Here is a 23,717-nt window from a genome sequence, read left to right as displayed (position 1 = left end):
ATCCCTGTGCTTGGGATTGAACCTAAGACTTCTTGTACGCTAGACAAGTACTCTTACATTCCAGCCTCTATGGAGTTGTTTAAGTGTTTTGTTTTAATTTTTTAGGAACTGATTTCATGGAATTCTGGAATGCAAATTTATAAGGTCTGAGTTTTATTTGGTATAGTTAGGATTATGTTTCCTAAAAGGAGTTCTGTTTCTCTGCATTAAAATTTGTATCCTATTTTGTTTTCTGTTTAATTCTATTAAGATCTCTGTCCATTTTGTCAAAGTGCAAATAACTCACAGGAGCTCAAATGCAGTATATGTAATATTTACAAACTAATTTTTTGCCTCTAGCATATTCATAAAAATATATAAATAGGGTCTGTGATTTCTAGAGGATCTGACAGTTCGTTTTTTTGTCTTAGGCAGTAGCTTTTAGACTTTTTGAAAATCTGAATCATAATTATCTTGCATATTAGCGTCTTTTTGTGTTTTTTTTTTTTTTTTTTTTTGTCTCACTGGTTTTATAATGTTCTCTACTATAGAGGGTCTCATCTCATGACTGCTGGGCAGCCTGTACTTGATGGTGTATCAACACCTTTAAACTCTCTTTTATAAACTGAATTAGAGCTTTGATTGTCTGCTCACTCTTCTGCATTTCGATGGTGCTCCCCGACAGCCATGGTTTTCACAATGATATTTTGCTAACAGCAAGTCTGTGGTTGTTTACATCACCCCCACCCCGTATGAAGTAAGTACCAGACAAGCTTGAAAGTTCGAAAACTGGATAGGAATTTTGATTTCAGTTTTACTGTCTTTGACTTGATTGAGTCTAGATGGGTCAAATGGAGTGAATAGTACCACAGTTGGGCACATGGGTTTCTTACCTTTGTGATAGATGAGTAAGGAGAAATACAGACCAAATAAATGGTATTTAAAAAAATGCTAAAAATGCATTTGTAGTTTACTAAAACCAACAAATAACTAAAAATTTTATAACTTTTAGCTTTGTGAGATACCTTTTTAAGATATTTAATATGTTCTGATATTAGGATGTAATTTTTTGAAAAAAAATTTGTGTGTGTGTGTGTGTGTGTGTACACACACACACACACACACGCATTGTGGTCCAAGGACAACTTCATGGAATCAGTTCTTGCCCCCCTTTATGTGGGTTCCAGGGATCAAAGTCATCCAGCTTGGCAGCAAGCACCTTTACACTCTGAGCGACCTCACCCGCGTGGGATGCGCTTTGATACACAGAAACTGAGGTGGATGTCTGTGTCTTTAACACAACTCGGGGTATTGTTGTTTTACAAATAAAAACACCCAACCCGCAAGTGACTCCTGTCAGAATACAAACCTGTACATTCCTGTCATGTGGTGATGTCAGGTGTTTGGAAGAGAGAAGGTTAGGACTGCAGAGGAGCAGGAGGACTTGGTGTGCCATACTTGAAAATAAGAGACTGTGCACACAAAGGTTAGTAGTTCTAGGGGAGGTAGAGGGAGGAAAAGGAACGTGTGCGTATGTGCATGTGAAGATTCTGTGGGCTTTTCTTAATGATTTCACTGGGAAAGGGCACTGTTATTTCCGGATTTATGTTGGCATTTGGAAATCATAGGCCACAGTTCTGTTGTGTAGGAGACACTAAACATTCTGCAAGAAGCCAGGGGATCCGTAAACTGCTGTTTGTGAAACTGCTGGCAGCCTTAGAGTATGTTGGTAATACCAGACGGTCTCCTATGCTGGGCTTGAAATTGAGCATGTTATGCGCCATTATTTTTATTTTCATTCTGTACAGGATTATTGAGCTGGTGTTAAGATGCATACTTTATAATCCTATTGCTTTGGAGATAGAATCAGGAGTGTGAGTTTGGGGCCAGGCTAAGCTACAAAAAGCAAGACCCAGTCTCAAAAAAATAAGAAAACTGCCACCACCAACAAAACAAGTTATTGGATGCCTGTTAGATGCCAGTCACCGTGGTTAAATGTTAGGAGTTGATAGTCGTGCTTCCTGTTTTCAGGTAATTCATGGGAATGATAGACAGATACATACAACAGATAGTAAACAAAAATACCCCGAGTTGTGTTAAAGACACAGACATCCACCTCAGTTTCTGTGTATCAAAGCGCATCCCACGCGGGTGAGGTAGCTCAGATCGTAAAGGTGCTTGCTGCCAAGCTGGATGACTTTGATCCCTGGAACCCACATAAAGGTGGGCAAGAACTGACTTCATGAAGTTGTCCTCGGACCACAATGCATGTACACACACACACACACACACACACACACACACACTAATAATTTTTTCAAAAAAGTACATCCTAATATCAGAACATAAAGAGGCGTCTCACAAAGCCAAAAAACATAAAACCCTGATGGGAAGCACAGGATACTATGGAAACATGCATTTCTAACATACTGTTTCTGTGAAACTAGTGAACATAAATCCTGAAATGGTTAGGCATGAAAGGCCACAGTTAGACTTGGAGTCTAGGTAGGTATCTCTCTCTCTCTCTCTCTCTCTCTCTCTCTCTCTCTCTCTCTCTCTCTCTCTCTCACACACACACACACACACACACACACACACACACAAATGTCAACTCGGTTGTGTCTGATTTAGTTTGGTGACTGTCTGGGTTTAGAGGAGATTCTGCCTTAAATTCCTGTATGCCATAAGTAGTATATATACTTAAACACTATACTTAAAATCTGTTTCTGAGAGAAAAGGGTTAGCTGGGTGTGGTAGCCCATTCCTGTAGCAGCTCTTGGGAGATTGAGGTAGGAGGTCCCTGAGTGTGAGGCCAGCCTGGGTTGCAAAGTGAGACTTTTCTAAAACAATAACAACAAAATATTATTGTATTTTTTAAAGGTTACATTCAAGTTATTTTAGGGCTTTTTTGCTGGATTGGGAGATCCTGCATGGCAAGTGCCCTCAACTGAGCTGCATCCCTACAGTTACAGAAACAATTTTTAACTTCCCTGTTGTCTGTATGTGATGATTGTTTGCTTGGCTTCAACATGCTGATTCATGCTCATTTAACCAGTCATGTTAGACATGACCTTTGACTGTACTTGTCTCTGTCGATGCTGGCAGTGCCTCCTCAGGGGTTGTGCATGCATATGGAGTCCACGGGATTTGTCACATTGAAAGAGACAGTGGACAATAGGCTTTATTCTGGGTGATAAGTGGCCAACCTGTATTCTACTTTAGTTATGATGAAGATGCTTGTCTTCCTATTTCCATTTTATATCTCGGAAGTAAATCTAATTAAATTTCTTTCACAGGAAGGTTCTAGAAGCTGGTTGTGTTTTCATGGAAAGATCAGAAAAACATTAAGACTCCCATTAGGACTTCGAAGTTTGATCTTGTCTCAGTCAGGTCATTTTAGTGGTACTCAAGCCTGGGTTTTACCTTTGGCTGCTTTCCACTGAATGCATTTGAAAATGCATTAGTGGATCCTCTCTGAGCAGGGCTTTCCTTCAGCTTATTCCATGAGATTTTCTTGGGCTTCCAGAGAGGCAGGCAGTGTTTAACTGAAGGAACTTGTTCTGAGAAATGCCTTGTTAAGGAGTTTCATTGTTGTATGAACATTGTCATATACTTACACACACCTAGATGGCATAGCATCTTCCACATCACCATAGGTGGTGGCCCATTGCTACTGAACCATCTTTATGTGGTGCATGACTGTCTCAAGTCTCTGACTGAACTTGGAGCTCACGGATTCAGTTATTGTCAGGCCAGCCACCACCAGGAATCCTCCAGTCTCGCCTCCCCAGCACCTTGGTGGGTTACAGGTGTGTGCTGCTGTACCTAGCTTTTTATGTAAGTGATGGGGATCCTCGTGTGTGAGCAGCAAGCGCTTTACTAGCCATCTCCCTAGCCCCTCTTTTGGCTGCTTTTAAGTTGAATTGTCATGCTGTTGTTGAGTTGGAAGTGTGTGTTTTGTTTTATTATTACTTTGCTATATTGAGGATTGAACCTATAACCTTACACATACTAGGCAAATGTCCCACCACTGAGTTATATCCCTGTCTTGTTTCCTTGTAAATTTGTTTTTTGTTTTTGTTTTTGTTTTTGTTTTTCGAGACAGGGTTTCTCTGTGTAGCTTTGCGCCTTTCCTGGGACTCACTTGGTAGCCCAGGCTGGCCTCGAACTCACAGAGATCCGTCTGGCTCTGCCTCCCAAGTGCTGGGATTAAAGGCGTGTGCCACCACCGCCCGGCTGTAAATTTGTTTTATTCTTGACATATTAAGAGTATGATCTGCAAATATTTTCTCCCATTCTGTTTTTTTTCAACTTCCTGAAACAGAATTTCTTGTAGCCAAGGCTAGCTTTGAACTCTTGATCTTCTTAATTCTACTTTGCAAGTGCTGTGGTTACAGGCACACCAGCTCAAACTTAATTTTAATGAAGTCAAACTTAGTTTTTTTGATGTCCTGTTTAAGAAACCATTGGGTAATTCAAGATCCAGGATACATTTTTTTTTCTTTACACAGTTCAGACTGTTTCAGCTTTCAGTTTTGGAGCTTTTTCCTGTGTGAATTACTTTGTGTCTGATGCGGCGCTTTTGCATGTAGCATCTTTGTCATCCTGTCCCATTTGCCTTATCGTGCTTGTGGTTTCGCCAGAAGGTAGCTTGTAGGAAGGGTTTTGGTTGCTGTTTGTGGTTGCACCAGAAGGTAGCTTGTAGGAAGGGTTTTGATTGCTGTTTCACCTCTTTCTCACCTGCCCATCATGGCTGCCTAGTCAACATTTGTTAGGATTTTGACCCAGTATCTAGGTGGGTTCATTCACTTAGACGTAGATAGTGATACTGCATGATGGGATAGTTCACAGTCTGTGGTGATGATGTTGTGGAGGTAGTTTGTTTCATAGTAAAATTTTAATTTTTTAATTTCCAAAAATAGATTCAGTTATTTCTTAGTATCCACTTGAAAAATAGCATCTATGAATGTGACCATCTGTTTTAAAAACAATACTGATTTTTCTTTGTTTTCTCCCATCTTTCTTTGTGGCGTTTGCTCTAGTGAGTCACCAATATTTCTTGTTTTGTTGTTTAATAGGTCAAGATGCTGAGTTATCAGGGACCCTCTCACTTGTTTTGACACAGTGCTGCAAAAGAATAAAGGACACTGTTCAGAAGTTGGCCTCCGACCACAAAGACATCCATAGCAGTGTTTCTCGAGTTGGGAAAGCCATCGATAAGGTATGGAGTTGAGGGACTTGTTTTTGTTCTTTTTCGTTTCATCTTAGTTACTGTATTGTTGGTGTGTACCTGTGTGCATGTCAGAAGACAGTTGGGGAGTCAGTTTTCCTTTTCCATGTGGGTCTCTGGGATTGAATTCAGATCATCAAGATTGGCAGCAGACTCTCTTCCCTAATGAGCCCCTCACCAGCCCCAGAAGAACTGCTCTGTGTTTCTAACACTCATCCTTTACCAGTATTTTGACACCCTTTGCTTTCTCAAATTGCTTTATGCCGTTCCTTTTTTCTTTGCTTCTGATAACTTTTACAGTTCTTGTTTACTATGTTACTCATTAAAAGTTTCCTGTTGCTGTTATTTGAGAAACAGAAATAAAAATAAACCAATAAAACACTTTCTTTTTATAGCTTTACTGTTTATCCATTTGTTTATGTGCCCAGAGTCCTGATGGATAAAGGTGCAGAGAAATTTTAAGCCACTATGTGGGAGTTTGTTTATAGGACTAAGCTTTGCTGCTTCCTAAGTGAATCCCTGGTGATGACCCTGTCTGTCCGTGGGATGGTTAGAAGAACACCTTTGTATCTGTCTCTCCTACCTCTGCCTGCAGGCAGACTAGTTGCTTTTCTTTGGGGTTGTCTTCTCTGCGAGGGAGTGACTTGGTTGTTAGGGAGCCAGGCAAGCCTCTTTGGTTGGGTGATTTTTTTTTTTTTTTTTCTTTTTCCTTGTGACATTTCTTGAAGAAGCCATCCTTAATGGTTGACTCATAAGTAGTTTCTATTTTTAGCATTGAAGCTGTTTTACCCATGAGGTTCACAGTTCTGAAGGAATTTTAAGAGGAGCTGCCCAAGGTTTCTATCTGATGTTCGCTGACTCCTCCACCTATTAGGGAGAGTGTGACTGGCCATGGCCATTTCTGTTATATGTTGTGAACTTTGGAAAGAGGAGGCAGAATGGTGGAGAGCTTTGTAGCAAACATACCTCCTGAACATTCCTGAGTTACTTAACACCTGCCTGTATGTACAGTGATGGCAGCAGCATAACACAGATGGCAGAATAGCCCAGAGAGTGTGTCCAAGAAACTCATCAGTTGCCCTGTAGAGTGAAAGCTTCGAAAGGCTGGGCTTAGTGGTGCCTAAATCTGGACAGCTGCTAAAGAGACATTGGCTAGTATGTGTGGTACAGTAGGACTGTGAGTAGCAGCTACTCTGGGGGACTGACTTGGTGACTTAGGGAAGTTTTAGCAGCTTGTCAGCCTGTGAGCACAGGCTGGGAATGTAGTACGTAGTCTCTGAAATACCTTTGAGGTTTGAAGCCTGTTTGGTAACTTGATGCAGGTCAACATGACTGTCAAGTAGGCTTGGCATCATACCATCAGGGCACCGTGACACTGGAAGTTATCCTTTGGTACCTGAAGTGGTTGTTTTGATGTATGTGGAGTGGTGGGTACTTGAGAGACAATCTTAAATAATCTTTGGGTGAGGAGCCTTGTGTTTGCTTAAGAAGCTGTACATCTCTGTGGTCAAAGCATCCTGGTGGTCCTGATGACATAGAGAGAACCCTAGGAGGTTCTGAGGGTGTCTGCTGGACCACAGGGCCTGCTGCTCCCTGTAGTTAGTGTTTGTTCAGCAGACCGGATGTCATGACAGAGTTGATGCTTGGAGGAGGTGGGGATGGTCTCAGCAGTCACCTCAGGTTCGTGTGTCTGCTGCTCTGGTAGGATTCTGTATTTCCGGCTAATGTTGGAGGCCTTCTTTCTGTTGGCCTGCTGGAATTACAGAATTCTCTTTTGCTCTTAGGCCCCCTTCCTGCAGGTGACTTGGTGTGCATGGCTTCCTCTAGATGCAGCATATTTTTACAGATACCACTAAGGGTTGTCAAATATTTTGACTAGTCTTTGAGAAAGTAATAAGGTATACTTGGTGCTAAAAATAAAGTTTCTCTTTGAGAATGGGTGTCTAGGGAACACATTTATAGTTAATAATTTACATTCTGACTACGGTTGGGAGAGGATATTAGAAACATGTTTCTTATTAGGTATTTTATTTAGTCTTACACTTTTGAGAATTTTTTTCATATCCTTGAAAGTTATAAGGACTTTAAATAACTGCAGTTCTGAAAGAAACAGAATAGTTCCTTCCAGAAAGAGTTTTTATTTTTAGGAAGGGAGTTGAAATTCTAGGTACATTGATTCTTCTCAACCAGCATAGGAAACTAGAGCAGTTAGTGAATACTCTAAGTGCTTGGTAGATTGTAGCTCAGAGCCATGGAGGAGGACTTCGACGGCGGGGCTCAGTTTTCAAGCCTCTCTCAGCACATACTCCCTGTGTTTTTGGCATCTACTCTGCTGCTTGGAGAGGAAGCTGTTTCCCAACTGATGTTCCTAGATGTGAAGAGGTTTTGTGTATGCATGAGGAATCTATGTAGGCTGTTATTACATAAGACTCCTCTGCCTTGTTAAGTCTTACACACTTAACTTGAACTTGACACATGTATGCACACTCTGAGAAGCTTTTTGTAAAGGTGGGGTACATTCAGGTATTGGTGGTGAGTAAATAGGATCAAGCTGAAACTATTGTGGTCCAAGGATTGTGGTGTCAAGGCAAGCTGACCTGAGTAATACATTGGAATGCTGTCTAGCTGCCTGTGAATGCCATCTTATAGGCACACGCTTCTTCCTTTGAAAGGTGACAGAGAAACAGTTGGTTCCTTAGGAACAGGCTAGATTTGTTGTTTTAAAAATCATATTAACAGAGAACAGCCTATGAACAGGAATGAGTATGTAATTTCTACAGATTCAAAGCATAGGGTTTGGAACAGCATAGAGGAAAACAAATCATGGCCTTTTTTAAAGGGAAAAAGAAAGGTTAAAGGACCAACCAGGCAGCCGTCATCTATTAGGTGTGTGTGTGTGTGTGTGTGTGTGTGTGTTGTGTATGAATGTGTATGTACAGTAAGACCTCGGATACTCCAGTTTGCACTGGAGCCTTCAGCTTAATCGTAGTTTCTGTTCTCAGAAGACTCTCGAGGGGATGGTAGCTTCAGTCACAGCTACACAGCTGAGGTTAAAAATCTTTGTTCCGAAAGCCTGTGTTACTTGTAGTGTGTGTTTGTGTATGCTTAAGACACTTGTTTGACAAGTGGCTGAGGGGAGTGAGAAACTTTGAGTGTATCCTTAAAACGCTAAGCTGTACAGTTTTTTGTTTTAAGTGGTTTTTTTTTTCCGTTTTAGTATTAAATTTTTTTATTCTCTGAAAATGTTAGCAAAAATGTTTGCATTATCTAAGGAATTTTCTAGCTTTTTATTATTGTGAATATAAATCATTGATGTTTTTACTTTCATGTGTTGGCTATTTAAGTATTTTAGCCCTTGAATTCTGTGTGTGTGTGTGTTTTTTTTTTAATTCATTCACTATTTTTTAAAAAACAAATAGTGTGTTGGGATGTTTTTAATTTTCTATCTTCTACTTCTTAGAAATTCTGTCTAGGGCTATGGGGAGGACTGAAATGAATAATAATGAGATTTTTAAGCTTCTAAAATGTATGTTATAGTTAAGAGTGAAAAATAGTACATGTTATTTATATGCTAGGAATTTTAACTATAAGATTATAAAAAGTGTATTTTCTGGCTTTTGGGGGGCACTCAAGACAGAGTTTCCCCTGGCTGTCCTGGATCTCGCTCTATCGACCAGGCTGGGCTTGAACTCACATTGATCAGTCTGCCTCTGCCTCCTGAGTGCTGGGATTAAAGGTGTGCTGGGTTTTCTTGACACATAAAAGAATAAAGTTCTGAGGCAAGTGCATGTTGAATTGTAAAGGAAAGATTGTACTTTTAGCAAATCTAAGGTTTGCAGAGTTAGTGTCTTAAATATGAGTTGGAAGAAGAAAGCGATGAAGTGAGATTCTGTTAGGATAGGAAACAGAAGTGCAACACATGTTAGAGACTGAAGGGGTGACTTGGTTAGGGTAGGTTCTCTTCCTGAGACTGGGGAAAGATCAGGTTGGTAAAGATTAGGGATTATTTATGAATTCCATCCTGAATTCTGTTCAACAGGTGACCAGAAGGAAACGAAGGCAGTGAAGGCAGGGGAGGGTTAGTTTGGCGTCCTATAGGATGAACGTAAGTGGTAGTCAGGGCAGGGAGGGTTTGCTTGACGTATAAGATGGACATAAGTGGTAGTCAGGGCAACGAGGGGTTGCTTCGCTTACCCAGGGGTGACTGTATCTCTGATACTGAGCTTTCCTTACATTTATGTGTCTATGATGCTAGTGTATGTTCTCATTGACTTAGAGGAAACAGAGGTGAAGAGATGTTGAACAACATGCCCTGAGCCTGGAGGGCAAACCAAGGTGTGGAAATGTTATCAACTGTGAATTTTTCCCTAAACTTTGCTTAAAATCAGTGAGGCGTGGCAGGGCTAGTAATGGTGGGGTGAAGTGCTGGCCAAAAAGCTTACTGCGTTGCCCAAACTGGTTTTTGCCACTAGAGGGAGCAGCTAACATTGGGGAAGAAAATGCTGATGGTCTTAATGCTGACAGTATACAAAGAGAAATAGCTAGTGTTTTTAAATAGTTGCAGGCAAACAGTTGGAACTGCCTTTTATGTCAGCCTAACTGGTTTTCCATTTCAAGAATGGAAAGAGCTTGTGCTTGGCTTAAACATACGTTAAGAGTAGAAGTATATAGTATAAACTTTAAATTTGTATCAATAAATCAAAATCCATAGCAATGTAAAACATTTCAAAGAAGTTGTTGCTCTTTAAAAGTAGATTCAACAATCTATCCTTTTATCCTATCATATCTTTATCCCCTTTTCTTTTTTAGAAAGAGATTGTATTTATAATCAATCCCCTTTAAAATAAAAGTAAACATATAAACAATATTTTGGAAATTTGGGTGTAACTTTTTATATTACTTTCTGTTGATTGGGGTTGCTGGCAATCTTATGGGGATCCTGAGGAAATTTGGGATAAAGGTCAAGTTCTGGAAAGACTGGCTATAACCTCTTTTAACCTTGTTAGCAGATTTGTTACTCTGTTAAGGTTCAGGAGGTCTGCTTGATCAAATCTGATCCATCTTAACCTGGAACAAATCCATAGCTTCTTGTTTCCTGTGGAAACAAAAGCAGAGCCTCCTTTCCAAAGCAATATAACCTTAGATCCAAGTTTTGAAGTCAAGATACCTTTAAAATATATGTATTGGGAAAAAAAATATGTATTGGTTTAATTTAGCAGCCTTTATAATCAAATGTCTTTTTGTAGTTAAAAAAAAATCCCAAAGACAACATAATCCAGACTCTCTGTGTAATAGCTATCTTTTTTTTTTTTTTTTTTTAAATTTTCTGGAGCTGAGGACTGAACCCAGGGCCTTGTGCTTGGTAATATCTATCTTTATGTGGCTTATTTTATATATATATATGTATATATATATATGTGTATATATATATTATTTTCTTAAGATTTTATTTTTATGATTATCTAATCTTTTCTCTTTTCTCTCTCAAGCCTATGTATCTTTTATATATATTGTAAACCATTTAGAGGTTTATTCCATCTGAATCTGTCTTTTGTGTATCTATAATTCTTTTTTGATCATTGCTTTAAACTGCAGCGTGGCTGGGACTGAAGTGCCGGCTTTGGCTGCTGACTGACTCCGCCCATCTCAGCTTCCCAATATGGCAGAGGTACTTTTACTGCCAGCTCTGGGCAGTGGGTCTGTGCCTCCATCAAGCAGCATGTAGCCCAGAAACCATTTTTTTTTTTTAATTAGCAAAAGCTAAATCTACCATGTCAGTGCGCTGTCCAGCTAACTCAGTCAGTAGAGCATGAAACTCTTAATCTCAGGGTCGTGTAAATTCAAGCCCCATGTTGGGCACCAAATGTAGTTGGGAGAGTTTTCCTATGTCCCGCCTGGTCCTGCAGCCACTCTGACCCAAGTAAACACACAGAGGCTTATATTACTTACAAACTGTATGGCCTAATGGCTCAGGCTTCTTGCTAGCTAGTTCTTATAAGTTAACCCATTTCTTCTATAAATCTATAAGTTGCCACATGGCTGTGGCATTACGGGTCTGCTGGCATCTTGCTGCTCCTTGGACAGTGGCTGGCGTCTCCCTCACTCTGCCCTTCTTCTCTCTATAGATCTACTTGGATTTTCCACCTGGCTGTAAGCTTTCTTGCCATAGGCCAAAACAGCTTTATTTACTAACCAATGAGAGCAGCAAATATTCACAGTGTACAGAAAGACATCCCATAGCGCCTGAGTTTGATCCCTGGAACTCGGGGTGGAAGGAGAGAATTGATTCCTCCATATATGTGCCATGGCACTCATGTATCTACCTGTTTCCACAAACACATCATATAGACACAACAACAACAATAAAAATTTTTAAAGTTTGTATTTTCTAATGAAAGCTATTTTAAATGTGGCATCAGAATTGGTGGCATGGGTTGACTCAGAATCACCTATTGCATGTCGGATATTTATTGTTGGAAGAATTTTGGTGGAACATTTCTTGTACATTATTTACATCATCTTGAACTGTTTAACTTAATCTGCATCCCAACAAGTGCCATCCAAGCATGAATGTGGAGCTGAGGTTTATGTTAGAGCCAGAGAGAATATAGAAAAGCTGAGATTAAAACCTAAATCTGAGACTTTAAGGACCCTTTCTCTACTAGAATTCCTTGGGAGAAATGATCTTTAGTGCAATGGGAGCACCTGCTCTGTGCACAGGTATCTCTCTCTCCTTGTAGAATGGTAAAAGATGTTTGCCATCTTTGGGAGAATAAAATCACTGACATTTCTGTGTTCTGTTCTAATAAGGAGATAGTGGGGCAGCTGATTGGAACATGAGATCCTTGGATAGGGATGTGGCAGACAGGAGATTATTACCTTTTTAAGAGCTCAACATGTGGTATGGCTTAGTATATGCCCTTGTGCTTATAAAGTAAAAGCTTACTAGTGTGACTCTATCTACCTTTCTCTTAACTTTGAAAACCAAAGCAGAGGTATGAGTGTGAGTACTGTACAGAGGAGGTACGAGGATGTCCAGAAAGATAGTGTCGGCATCTAGAGTTCCACCTATACCACTCCTGATGCTACTGCTGAGTTCATTTCCGAGCCATAGCTTGTGAAGCACTGCTGTCTAGTATATGCCTAAGTACAGGTTTATTTCCTCCTAGGTCCTGCACCTTAGCATCAGCTTTACAGGATGTTGCCAGATTTTCCCCTGAGGGGTTTATACCAGTTTACAGTCCTGCCCAGCATGTTTGACAGCCCTGTTCCCTCATTTCTCACCACATTTGCATTTGCCAGATTTTAACATCTTTTAAGATAAACAGATGGATGTGAAATTGTATCTGGTCATATTCACTTTACCTTTCTTATGTTTGGAGGTGAAGCATCTTTTCACATGTGACCATTAGGATCGCCTCCTTTTGTGCATTTGGTGTTCTTTTTGCCCGTGGTTTTCCTCAGTCTGTCTCATCAGTTGGAGGGTTTGCTTCCGTATTCTTCTGAATGTAATCTTTGTAAGTTGAGTGTGAATAGCCATCTTCTCCCAGTCCAGGTCTGCTTACTCTGTTGAGAATCCTTTGGAGTCTGCTCTCTCTTTCTAACCCAGATTAACCAGATGTTGAGAAAACCAGTTCCTTGGTGCAGCAGTTGTTGGGGTCATATACCAAATTTTCTTCAAAGTAGATGGGAAGCTTAAAAGTAACATTGAGAGTTGACACTTAGGAATTAAAGCAAATACTGTTTTACCATGAACTGCTAGTAACTGATTTATGAATGTATTTGGTGAGCAATGAAAACTAGTCTTTAAACTGATTTGGTTGTATTCATGAGCTGCCCATAGATAGGTTGTTTAGGTTCATGATGTTTTGTGCTCCTCCACCCTTCAGTCTCTAGATTTAGTGTGTTGTGGATTTCTTTTTCCAAGCTTTATTGCATTCTGTACAAATGGACATGCCCTTGAACGTGTGCTTTTCCTTTTTTGGTCCTTGTTTGAATCCTTCCTCCCTGAGTAGGAACATCATGTCAGGCTTCTTTTTGTTTTATTGATTGTTTTTCGAGACGGGGCTTCTCTGTGTAGTCTTGGCTGTCCTGAAACTCACTCTGTAGACCAGGCTCAGAGATCTGCAGGCCCCAGCCTCTCAAGTGCTGGAATTAAAGTTGTGTACCAACTTGCCTGGCATATTGCTTGGTTTTTTGTTTGAGACAGGGTCTTCCTGTGTAACCCAGGCTAACTCTGAACTCAGGATCCAATGGTCTTTGCTTCCCACGTGCTGCATATAGGTGGTTCTCATTGTTTGAAGAAGGTGAAAGGGAAAAGTAAAGCAGATGATGCTAATAATAGATGTTTCTTCACATTAGCGCCTCTGCTGGTTTACAGTGTTGCTCATTTCCTGGGTAGCCATGTAAATGTATTTGGTCACCTAGTAACGGAAGCTAGAAGGAACGCCAGTTCTGATGCAACAGTGAGTAAGAATCTGCAGATATAACAAGGAGAGTTTGACTTATATTGCATCTCCTCAGCATCCATTTATAATTTTGCCTTTAACTTTTATTATGTGCAACCAGAACATAAACTGTGAAAGGTTTTCCTGTCTCCCTTAGTTGTTTAAATGAGTGATAGAAGGGAGCTTAGAAACATGCATTGTTCTTGCTTACTTTCCAAGACAAGCAACTTTGTTACAAGGCTTCAGTGTGACTAAAGATATGCCTACTGTAAGGGCTGTTCCATTTTTCTTTCCCATGAGATAGTAATCATAGTAAGCCTTTAGAAAGCAAATACGTGAAAGGCATCCTTGTAAAACTACATAACACTGTTTAAATACTAGACTTTTTAAAGTTTCCTCAGTAATCATTTATTTTTAGTATGCATCTCAAGGAAATTAATTATCCAAATAATTTTTATTATGTGAGCAGGTACTGTTGGTGATAACTGTTAGATTATTTTAAAAGCAGCTGTAAGGAAGAGAAGGTGGAAAGAGAGTCTTGGTCTGACCTTAGACTGGACCGTGTTTATTCGTGGCAAGGGGGCATCTTCATTACCCACATGTGTGAATGGCCAAAATGCCTACAGAGGAAGATGGAATGCGGCCTCTTATATGGGCAGAAATGACTTCTGTAGTCCTCAAGAAAAGCTGGGAAGTGTAGTTCTTCAGCAGGAAACTATCAGTGACTATTAATCTGACAGTATGCGAGGCATGATGCCTGTATACTCGTAGTCTGCACTTGGGAGGAAGGCAGGAAGAAGGTCAGGAGTTCAAAGTCATCATTTATTACATAGTGTCTGGAAGCCAGCTTGGGCTACATGAGACCCTGTTTCTAAAAACAAGCAAACTGATAATACATATTAACAAGTAAAAATGTCTTTGAAAGCATATTTATTTTCCATGGTTGTTTCTTTCTCTCCTGGAGAATTAAATATCTGATGACAAGTTTATAGAAGGTTGATAAGATTGAGAACTAATTATTAGATGAATTATTACCACCCTGGGGTCTGTTTGTTCACAGATCAGTGAAGGGTATAACTCTAAAGTGGTTGTTGCTTGTTACATAAGCTTAGGCATGTATGTGGAGAATTATAGGCAGATTCCTGAGTTTGCAGTAAATTGCATCATTAGATACCCATTGTTTCATTCATTTGAATGGCCTCTGGAGTAGTAAAATAGTCACATCATTCTTTGGATTACTAGTTGAGTTCAGAAGAAGAGCAAAATACCACCACTCTTGTGTTTTGGTTATTATAGACAGCACAAAAAATAGAAATTATTTTGTTTAAAAGTGTCAATGACCTGCCACGAGTCAACTCTCAAATGCAGGGTCTCTGATGAGCAGAAACAAAACTCAAAACCTTTGTAGGTGATGGTGGTTCATTAGTGAGTTCATATGTGCATTATTTTTGCATTGAAGTTAGTTGTGGTTTTTCCACTGGTTAGGTGAAGTTCTAGCACAAGAGATTGTATTAGAAAACAGTGATAAGGGAGGGCTGAGACCCCCACTCTAGCTGAGCTTTTGCTGATTAATGGCTGCTGGAGGGAGGGGAGTCATTTTTCCTCACTGTTAAGTTACCCATACTCCAGTAAATAACCCCATTGTCGTTTCCATGCAAGTAACCCTCAGTTTAACTCCTCAATCATTAAGGGGGAAAAAAGACATGCAGTAGGAGGGGAGTTATTAGGAAGAAGTAGTCTGGAAGTATCAATAAGACAAGGTAAGTGGGGAATGAATATGATAAAATAGAGTATATACATGTATGAAATTGTCAGTGTAAATAAAAGCTAAAAATGAGGAAAAGTATTATATTCGAATTAAGACATAATAATGCTGAGTTCTTGGCTTTCGTTTTGCCTAAGTGACTCCAGATTTTAATGTATTTACTTGGGCTCCTGCATGGACACCTAGAAACAGGAAATATCACTATGAAAAAATGTGCTCAATTTTGGAAAGGAGCACTCTCTTGGTCATTATAAATAGTAAGCTGTTGCAGGTTACTTGCAGTCTGTTCTTTTATAGTCTATAATTAGTATCCTATTTATTGGTTAGGCTACTTAAGCAGTGGTTGCCTAGAAATTGTAATTTCACCTATATCCAGATGATCTCGTCTCATTGATTTGTGTAGTTTTTAAAAATTAAGCAGTAGGACTTATTATAGGGCAATGCCTATGCAAGGTGAAGAAGGCAAAAGTGAACTAGGCAGAAAACCTTGAGACCATGATAAAGATTTGGTTTTTTTTTTTTCTTTTTCCCGTTTTTTTGAGACAGGGTTTCTCTGTGTAACGGTCCTAGCTGTCTTGGAACTCACTTAGACCAGGCTAACCTCGAACTCACAGAGATCCGCCTGCCTCTGCCTTCCAGGTGCTGGGATTAAAGGTGTGCACCACCACACCTGGCTCTTTCTTCACTCTCATGGATGTAACAAATCTTTGAGAGTGCTTTATTTCATCTTCCTTTCTGAAGGATTTTTTTTTTTTTTTTTTTGGTTTTTCGAGACAGGGTTTCTCTGTGCAGTTTTGCGCCTTTCCTGGAACTCACTTGGTAGACCAGGCTGACCTCGAACTCACAGAGATCCGCCTGCCTCTCTGAAGGATATTTTTACTGGATATATAATTCTGGGAATATTGACCTTTTCTTTTGCTACTAGAAAAATGTAAATATTCTTTTAACTCCATAGTTTCTGTTGAGAAATCTGTAATTATTGAAATCATAGTCTCTCTGTAAAGAACAGTCCATTTTTCCTTTTCATCTATATACGCACATGATAACCTCGGATGTTCTTGCCTTTCACCTTATTTGAGACAGTTTCTTGTTCCTGCTGTGTATGTCAGACTAGCTGGCCTATGGACTTCTGGTGATTCTCCTGTTTCTGCCTGCCATATTGTCATAGGATTATAGGGTTATAGATGTGTGCTACTGTATCCAGCTTTACATGGGTGCTTGGGATATGAATGAATCTTAGAGTCACTGAACCAGCTCTTTAGCCCAACAGGCCATTTGTATCGGCTGGTTGCCTTGCTTGGGCTTTGGTTCATTTTTGCTTTGTTTAGATTTTAGTGTTTTGATGCTCTGGAGTGGATTTCTTTGAGCTTGTCCTTTTGGAGTTCCCCAAGCTTCTTGTATCTGAGTGTATTTCTTTGGCAATTCTTTTCCCATCCTTTGATTCTCTAATGGCACCAACTAAATCTTTTGTTATTTTCCTTACCGTTGATGCTCTGTTCATTTGTGTTTTGTGTTGTGTTGTGTTGAGTCTTGTTTTTCTGTTGTACTAACTGGATAATATTTATACACACTGGCTCCCTGCACTGCCACTTTGTGTTTGCTTTTCTGTGTGTCTAGTGAGTTTATTTTGGTTACTGTATCTTCTAATTCTTTACTATGTGTCCCTGACGTTTCAAGAATGTTTGACTTCTGGGGCCTGAGATGGGGTTCAGCCAGTGAAGACTGCTTCAGAATCTGACAACTGGAGTTCTATCCCTAGGACTCATGTGGTAGAAAGAGAGCACGTCGTTTTCTTGACTTCCATAGGGACTCTGTTTCCTTTTCCCCTTCATAAATACATGCAATACGAGTTCTTTTTTGTTTTTTTTAAAGAGCGCTGGCCCTTGTTTTTAGAACATTTTTATACTGATCTCTTGGAAGTCTTGGCTTTCAGCATTTGTCCTTTTGACCTTGGTGCTGGTCACTTCCTCTCCTGTTCCAGTTGAACTGTGCTTGGTTCTTTGTATGCCAGACAAATTTGTGCTGCCCCTCACCGTGTTCCAGAGACTGCAGATTCAGTTTACTTCACACTTGTTTGGAATGTACTAACTATTAAGTAGCCAGCCTACCTTACCTTGATTTTCAAAATCTGTACTGTGCTCTGTGGAGTCAGAATTGTGTATCCATAGCTCAGGTGTAGGCCTAGGAATATGTAAGCTGCCCTTTGGCCATCTGGCCCTCCCGTCTCCTCACTCCCAGCCTCAGAACTGCAGCTGTCGGGCTGCAGTATGGTTTATTAGCGGTCCTGTGTTGGTGGAGATGTGTGTGTGTTTCTGTCCTTTGCATTACAGATAGTGCTGTATTCAGCATACTTTTAACAGATTACTATAGCATGCTTCTGAAAATTCTGCTATAGTAGAATGCCCAGACATTGGCCTATTGATTTCATTCAATTTCACAGAAGTCAGTGTTAAATTTATACATTCTCCCAAAGTGCTCTCAAGTTATCTTTATTTCTTTAATGTACGGGACTATTCCAGCAGTAGTCCCCAAAAGTGAAAAGATTTAAAAGAAAACTAGGAAAATACTTGCCTGTGATTGTTCAGATGAGTTGAATTGGGTACTTTTAACAAAGTAAGATGTAAACCTTTGTTTCTTTCTGTTAGGTGGGGTGAAAAAAGAAAGTCATCTATATGTGATTCTTTTCTATCCCCCCCCCCCCCCAGAATTTTGATTCTGACATTAGCAGTGTGGGAATAGATGGCTGCTGGCAGGCAGACAGCCAACGGCTTCTCAACGAGGTGATGGTGGAACACTTCTTCAGACAAGGAATGCTGGATGTAGCCGAGGAGCTCTGCCAGGTAACCACATGCCAACAAGCAGAGGGAAAACAAACAAGGCAATGCTGTGGAGTTTGCATTATCTGCAGTTGAGACTTTGTGTGAAACTTTTTAAGTTCTTAGAAATTATAGTGCTGCAATTTAATACCTGAATTGCCCTTTCCTTAAGAAATTATACTCTGAAAGCTTAATAGCTAAGTTGCTCTTTTCTGATTCTGAGTCTGATAGATTGGTTTCTAGTCATGAGTCAACATATTAAAAGTGATGGTATTTTTTCTATGTGGCCTAGGCTGTCCTTCATTCCAATTTCAGCCTTTCCAGTGCTGCAGTTACGGTCATGCACTGTTTACTCCACTCATATTTCCTCTTTTGATAGGAAATGTTAATATAGCAGAGAAGAGGAAAGACACAAAAATAGTAATATTTGTTTTTCTGATCTAGTAAAACTGTATCAAATGAATTTCAAACTAAAATTTACTTCAGTGGGGGGCATTGCTCCTCTTATTTCTTTTAGACAGGAACACCATGAAGTCACGATAGAAGTAGCTGCTGTCTGGTGTGTTTCCACACCCTGCTTACTCCTTTCTGCTGCACTGTGAAGTGGCAGTTACTGTTGATGTTCTACACATGAGAAGTGTGAGGTGTGGAGAATCAAGGACTGTGCCTAGGGCCATCGGGGAGCCTTTGTGAAGGAGCTGGGATTCAGCCCTTACTCGCTTCTTCAAACTCCACTCGTGCAGTTTTTGCTTAAAAAATGAAGAACTCAAAAGATAAAATAATTTAAAGTGAATCTATAATCGAAGCCTTTCCTATTTGAAACAGTTGGAATAAATGGTACTTGGGTCTTTCTTCGTACCTTTTGAGGTGTATTTGTGTGTGCCCATACAAATCTTAGAGTAATGTATCATTGAGAGTTTGTTTTTCTTGTATGGAAAGAGAGATAGCAAGAGAGATTCATAGCATCTGTCCTATGAAGTTCTTAGACACTCCTTGTAGCTCTGCAGTTCCCAGTGTTTCCTCCTCTCCTTGTGGCCAGACCTCCAGCTGCACCTTGTGTCCCAGGAAAGAGTGTGTACTTAGATTTCATTGGCTTGAATGTGCAGAACACACCCAGCTTTGGGCCGTGGTCTTGTGTTCAGCTCAGAATCAACAGAAGCATAGTGGTAGGACAGTCTCTGCCACAGAAGTATATGCTAAAAGAAGTGAGCTTTGACAGCCCTGTGCTTTATCATCTAGCTCAGCCTTTGCCATTTTGAATGAATATACTAACAAGTTTTTGTTTGTTTGCCTTCCTTTTCCTTTTAGGAATCTGGGCTGTCTGTGGACCCAAGTCAGAAAGAACCATTTGTGGAGTTAAATCGAATATTAGAAGCATTAAAAGTCAGAGTTCTGAGACCTGCTCTGGAGTAAGTTACTGTTTCTTTTAGGTACCGTAAGGGAACTCTGTAAGAAAATATTTGTAAAACACAGGAGACATATTTAGATAGGTCTATTTTACCTGGGGCAGACTTGAGAGGTTTTGAGAGAGAATACTTACATTTCTTTTAACCAGGTGAAAGATGGACTATATAAGATGAGAACCTGGGCAGCCTGCTTAACTTAGCAGTTGGTCGTGTTTCCAGAAGAGAAAGGGGTTTCCTTGTCTATGCTGCAATGCTGCTTCGGGTAGACCAGCATTGTAACTGAAGCACCATTGTTTTCATAATCTTTATGTGATATTTGAGCTTCGAGAATTGGCTTGGGTGCTGTGCTGTCGTTCTGAGAGGTTATTTAGTTGGCTATGAGAACTAGGTGATATTCATGAACAGAGCAGAGATTCTGTATAAGATGTGGGAACGGGAGCAAGTTATTTGTCCCATTGCTAAAGTCTCTGACTCCATTCTGAAATTTGTAATGTGAAGATTACTAAGATGTTTACAATAAATAATATAAAATGAAGTTAAAGAACAAGATAATCAAAGTAGAGTCCTGGTGTTTTATAACTTGGAAGATCTGAAAACAGCATTAATGGTTGGGAATAATCCATGTGATATTTTAATTATTAAAACAGGTGATTGTATTTTGAGTTTGGGGTGGTTACTGCATAGTTTTCTACATTTGATCAGTTCTTTAAAAAATTTGCATATTTCTAGAACTAGCCCAGATGAACAGTTCCTGTGTTAATGTTTGTGTTTTATGATTTCTGTGTAAAAATTAAAAATATAAGTGATCTGTTTAGAACTAAATTTTTTTTAACTGTGTGTCTTTGTAAGGTGTATGTTACTTTTGTGTAGCGTGTGTGAGTACTATTGGTTTGGTTTTGGAGAGGGTGTTGTTATTTATAGCCTTGGCTGGCCTTGAACTTGTGATTTTTCTGTCATAGTATCCCAAGTGCTGGGATGACACATTTGGCATGTTTTGTGGGTTTGGGGGTTGATTTTAGATTGTGACACACCTAGGAGATAAATTTAACTAAGTGTCTGTAACCTTTTCTTTACAAAATTAGCATCTACTCTTAGGTGAATAAGCGTGAGGGGCCCAAGTACAGAAGTGTCCTGAGCTTCCCAGTTCCACAGTGATCCAGATGTGTAGCTGGGTGTCTGTCCAGAGACAGTCGTTTCTCCATTGTTGGTTAGGGGTCCACCTAGCTTGGGCTAATTACTCACCGTGTGACTGTGCTGAGTACTTGATCTCCTTTAGCTTTAGAAGCACTCACCACTTTTCCTGTTGGAGAAGGAAATGCTAAGTGGTTGGAAACTTGTCTTTGGAGTTATTCCAGTAACTGGCATTCAGAAGCAAAGTGTTGTGTCCAGTGAAGCCAGCTGGTTGCTTTGCTAAATATTACCTTGATAGATTGGAAACACTTGGAATCTGACTTCAATTTTGTGGATTTGGGGATTTTTTTTTTTTTTCTTTAAAGACAAAACAAAACACTTAAGAAGACTTTGAGAAGCTTTGAGTTGCCTGTGGCTCTGAGGTAGCTCCTGAGCAGCTCCAGTAGAAGGTGGTTTAGTGCACGCTCCATGAGCATGCCGTCAGTGTAAGAGGTTGTTGTCGGAAATTTATATTCACAAGTTCAAAATCTGATGTTGGCCTCCCTTCAAAAACATCACATTGAGAGACAAGCAGATTTCTATGAGTTTGAGGCCAGCCTGGTCTGCAAAGTGAGTTCCAGGACAGACAGGACTGTTACACAGAGAAAACTGTGTCTTGAAAAAAAAAATTTACATTGTTAAGTATTTTTATATGAAACTGTTGTAAAATATTATTTTAAGATGTGTTACATTAGCGCTGGTGCACGCTTTAATCCAGCATCGAGCAACAGGATCTTGTGATTGAGCATGGTAAAGTAGTCTCAAAAGCAAAGTAAAAAAATGTTAAAAAAAAAAAAAAAAAAAAAAAAAAAAAAAAAAAAAAGATGTGTTACATTTGTTGATTTTGTGGAACATTTATTTAATGATGCAAAGATGTGTTGCATTTGTTTAACTCTGTGAAGCTGTGTTACTGTGCCTGTGTAAAACACCTGATTGATCTAATAAAGAGCTGAACGGCTGATAGTTAGGCAGGAGAAAGGGATAGGCAGGCAGAGAGAATAAATAGAAGAAATCTGGGAGAGATGAAGGAGCAAGAAAAGAAGGGGCTAGCCACCCCGCTACACAGCCAGAAACAGAGTAAGAAGTAAAAAAAGATACACAAAAATAGAGAAAGGTAAAAGCCCAGAGGTAAAAGGATGGTATCATTTAAGAAAAGCTGGCTTTAAAAAAGCCAAGCTAAGGCCTGGCATTCATTAGTAATATTAAGTCTCCATGCGATTTATTTGGGTGATGGGTCCCCAGAAGAGTTAAGAGTAAAAAACAGACAACACAAAACCTTTATATTTGAGTTTAAGGTTAACATTAATTATTCCAAGTAGGTAATACATGGATCAGGTTTTAAAAAAAAATTTTAAAAGGTACAGTAAAGTAATAATGTAGTGAGGGATCTCTCTTCCTGACTGTAAGTCAACCAGTATCTCACCACATTAGGCAGTCACCATTAACCTTTTTTATGCATCCGTCTGGATAAGTAAGTTTTCAGTGTGATAGGTATTATATTGGTGTGCGTGTGTGTGTGTAAGTGTAAGTCTGTCTCTATGTATCTGTTGTACACCATTCTCTACCTTGTGAGGTTTTGTTTGTTTGTTTTTTAACTTGAAAAAATTTGAACTGCTTGCCTATTCTGGAATAGACAAAAATAGGGTTTTTTGTTTTGTTTTGTTTTCCCAAAGTGGCTGCTTAGTATTTTGAGTTTATACCTGGATTTTATTTAACCATTTTAGGTATATTGATAGATATTTTGATAGTTTCCAGCATTTTATCTGGAAATTAACTAACAGTGATTAATTTTATTTAATTATTAATGTTATTTTCATTGTGCCCTGCTCTGTCTGTAGGGTGCCTTCCTAGAACATTGGGTCATGGTGAATTTAAAACTTGGGTTGATTTTTTTTGCTAAGTTTTTCTCTTTACAAATTGTTCCAAAATGAAACGATGCCATAGGTCTAAAGAGTCCCTTCAGCCGTGGATGGTGGTACACACCTTTAATCCTAGCATTCAGGAGGCAGAGAAGCCCTGCTCGGAAAACAGAAACAATAATAATAATAAAGCCTTTGCAACTTTGATAACATGTATGTTGTAGGAAAGGACAGCATCTTAGTATATTTAGTTTGCATTTATCTTATAAGGAAGTTTACCTGTGTCTTCTGTAGATAGATAGGCTTATGCATTCCTGATGGCACAGACGTAATCTTTTGACTCCAGGGGACATCTTAAGGATCACTACTGATGATATATAACCATCTTAGATCATAAAATGATTTCCTGGGACATGTGAGAGCATTCCCCCACTGCCTCTGTTAGTGAAAAACCCTCCATGAAACACCTTGAAGAACCAAAAATAACTGAGTGATTATAAGGAGGAAGAAAGAAAAGTAAAGGATGCAGAATTTTTCTCATATGATAAGAAAATAATGCCGTGATTTATGCTGCAGAAGGGTTTAGATGGGACAGGCTGTCAGCAATACCCGGCAGGCTGCCCCATCTCTAAGGCCAGAAATTAGGTAGGGAAGGAAAGAAAAGTCAGATGAGACTGACTGCCTTTGTGGTTTCATGGTATACTGTTTGATTAGTGGTCTCACGGATAAGAAATCCTTATTAAGAGAAGCTATAGTATGAGTGAATAAAATACAGCTTTTTAATAGAAAAACAGGTTAGGAAGTGAAAGTGGAGAAGCAGGTGGAAGCACCTGATGATCAGAGATTTGATAACAAACCAAGTGTACAGTGCTTAGTTTCTGGTTGAGGCTAGAAAGATGCTTTGGGAGTTAAGAGGACTCACTGGTTGCTCTTTCAGAGGATCTGGGTTCAATTCTTGTCACCCACATGGTGATTTACAACCATCTGTAACTCCAGTTCCAGGGGATCTGACTCCCTCTTCCGGCCTCTGTGGAAACCAGGCATG

The 23,717-nt window shown here is 39.6% G+C and overlaps 1 protein-coding gene across 1 annotated transcript in view; it reads left to right on the top strand.

Annotated features, from left to right (window-relative positions):
* Nucleotides 1–23,717, top strand: part of Rmnd5a (required for meiotic nuclear division 5 homolog A) — a 55,123-nt gene that overhangs the window by 9,024 nt on the left and 22,382 nt on the right. Inside the window, exons 2-4 of the mRNA XM_028860224.2 lie at nt 5,058–5,200; nt 18,127–18,261; nt 19,546–19,646. Coding sequence (XP_028716057.1) covers nt 5,058–5,200; nt 18,127–18,261; nt 19,546–19,646 — 379 coding nt within the window. The remainder of the gene's footprint in view (nt 1–5,057; nt 5,201–18,126; nt 18,262–19,545; nt 19,647–23,717) is intronic.

This window comes from Peromyscus leucopus, chromosome 3 (genome assembly GCF_004664715.2).
Source record: "Peromyscus leucopus breed LL Stock chromosome 3, UCI_PerLeu_2.1, whole genome shotgun sequence".
Classification (NCBI taxonomy): domain Eukaryota; kingdom Metazoa; phylum Chordata; class Mammalia; order Rodentia; family Cricetidae; genus Peromyscus; species Peromyscus leucopus.
The sequence above is the reverse complement of the archived record's forward strand: the minus strand, read 5'-3'. Positions and strand labels throughout refer to the sequence as shown.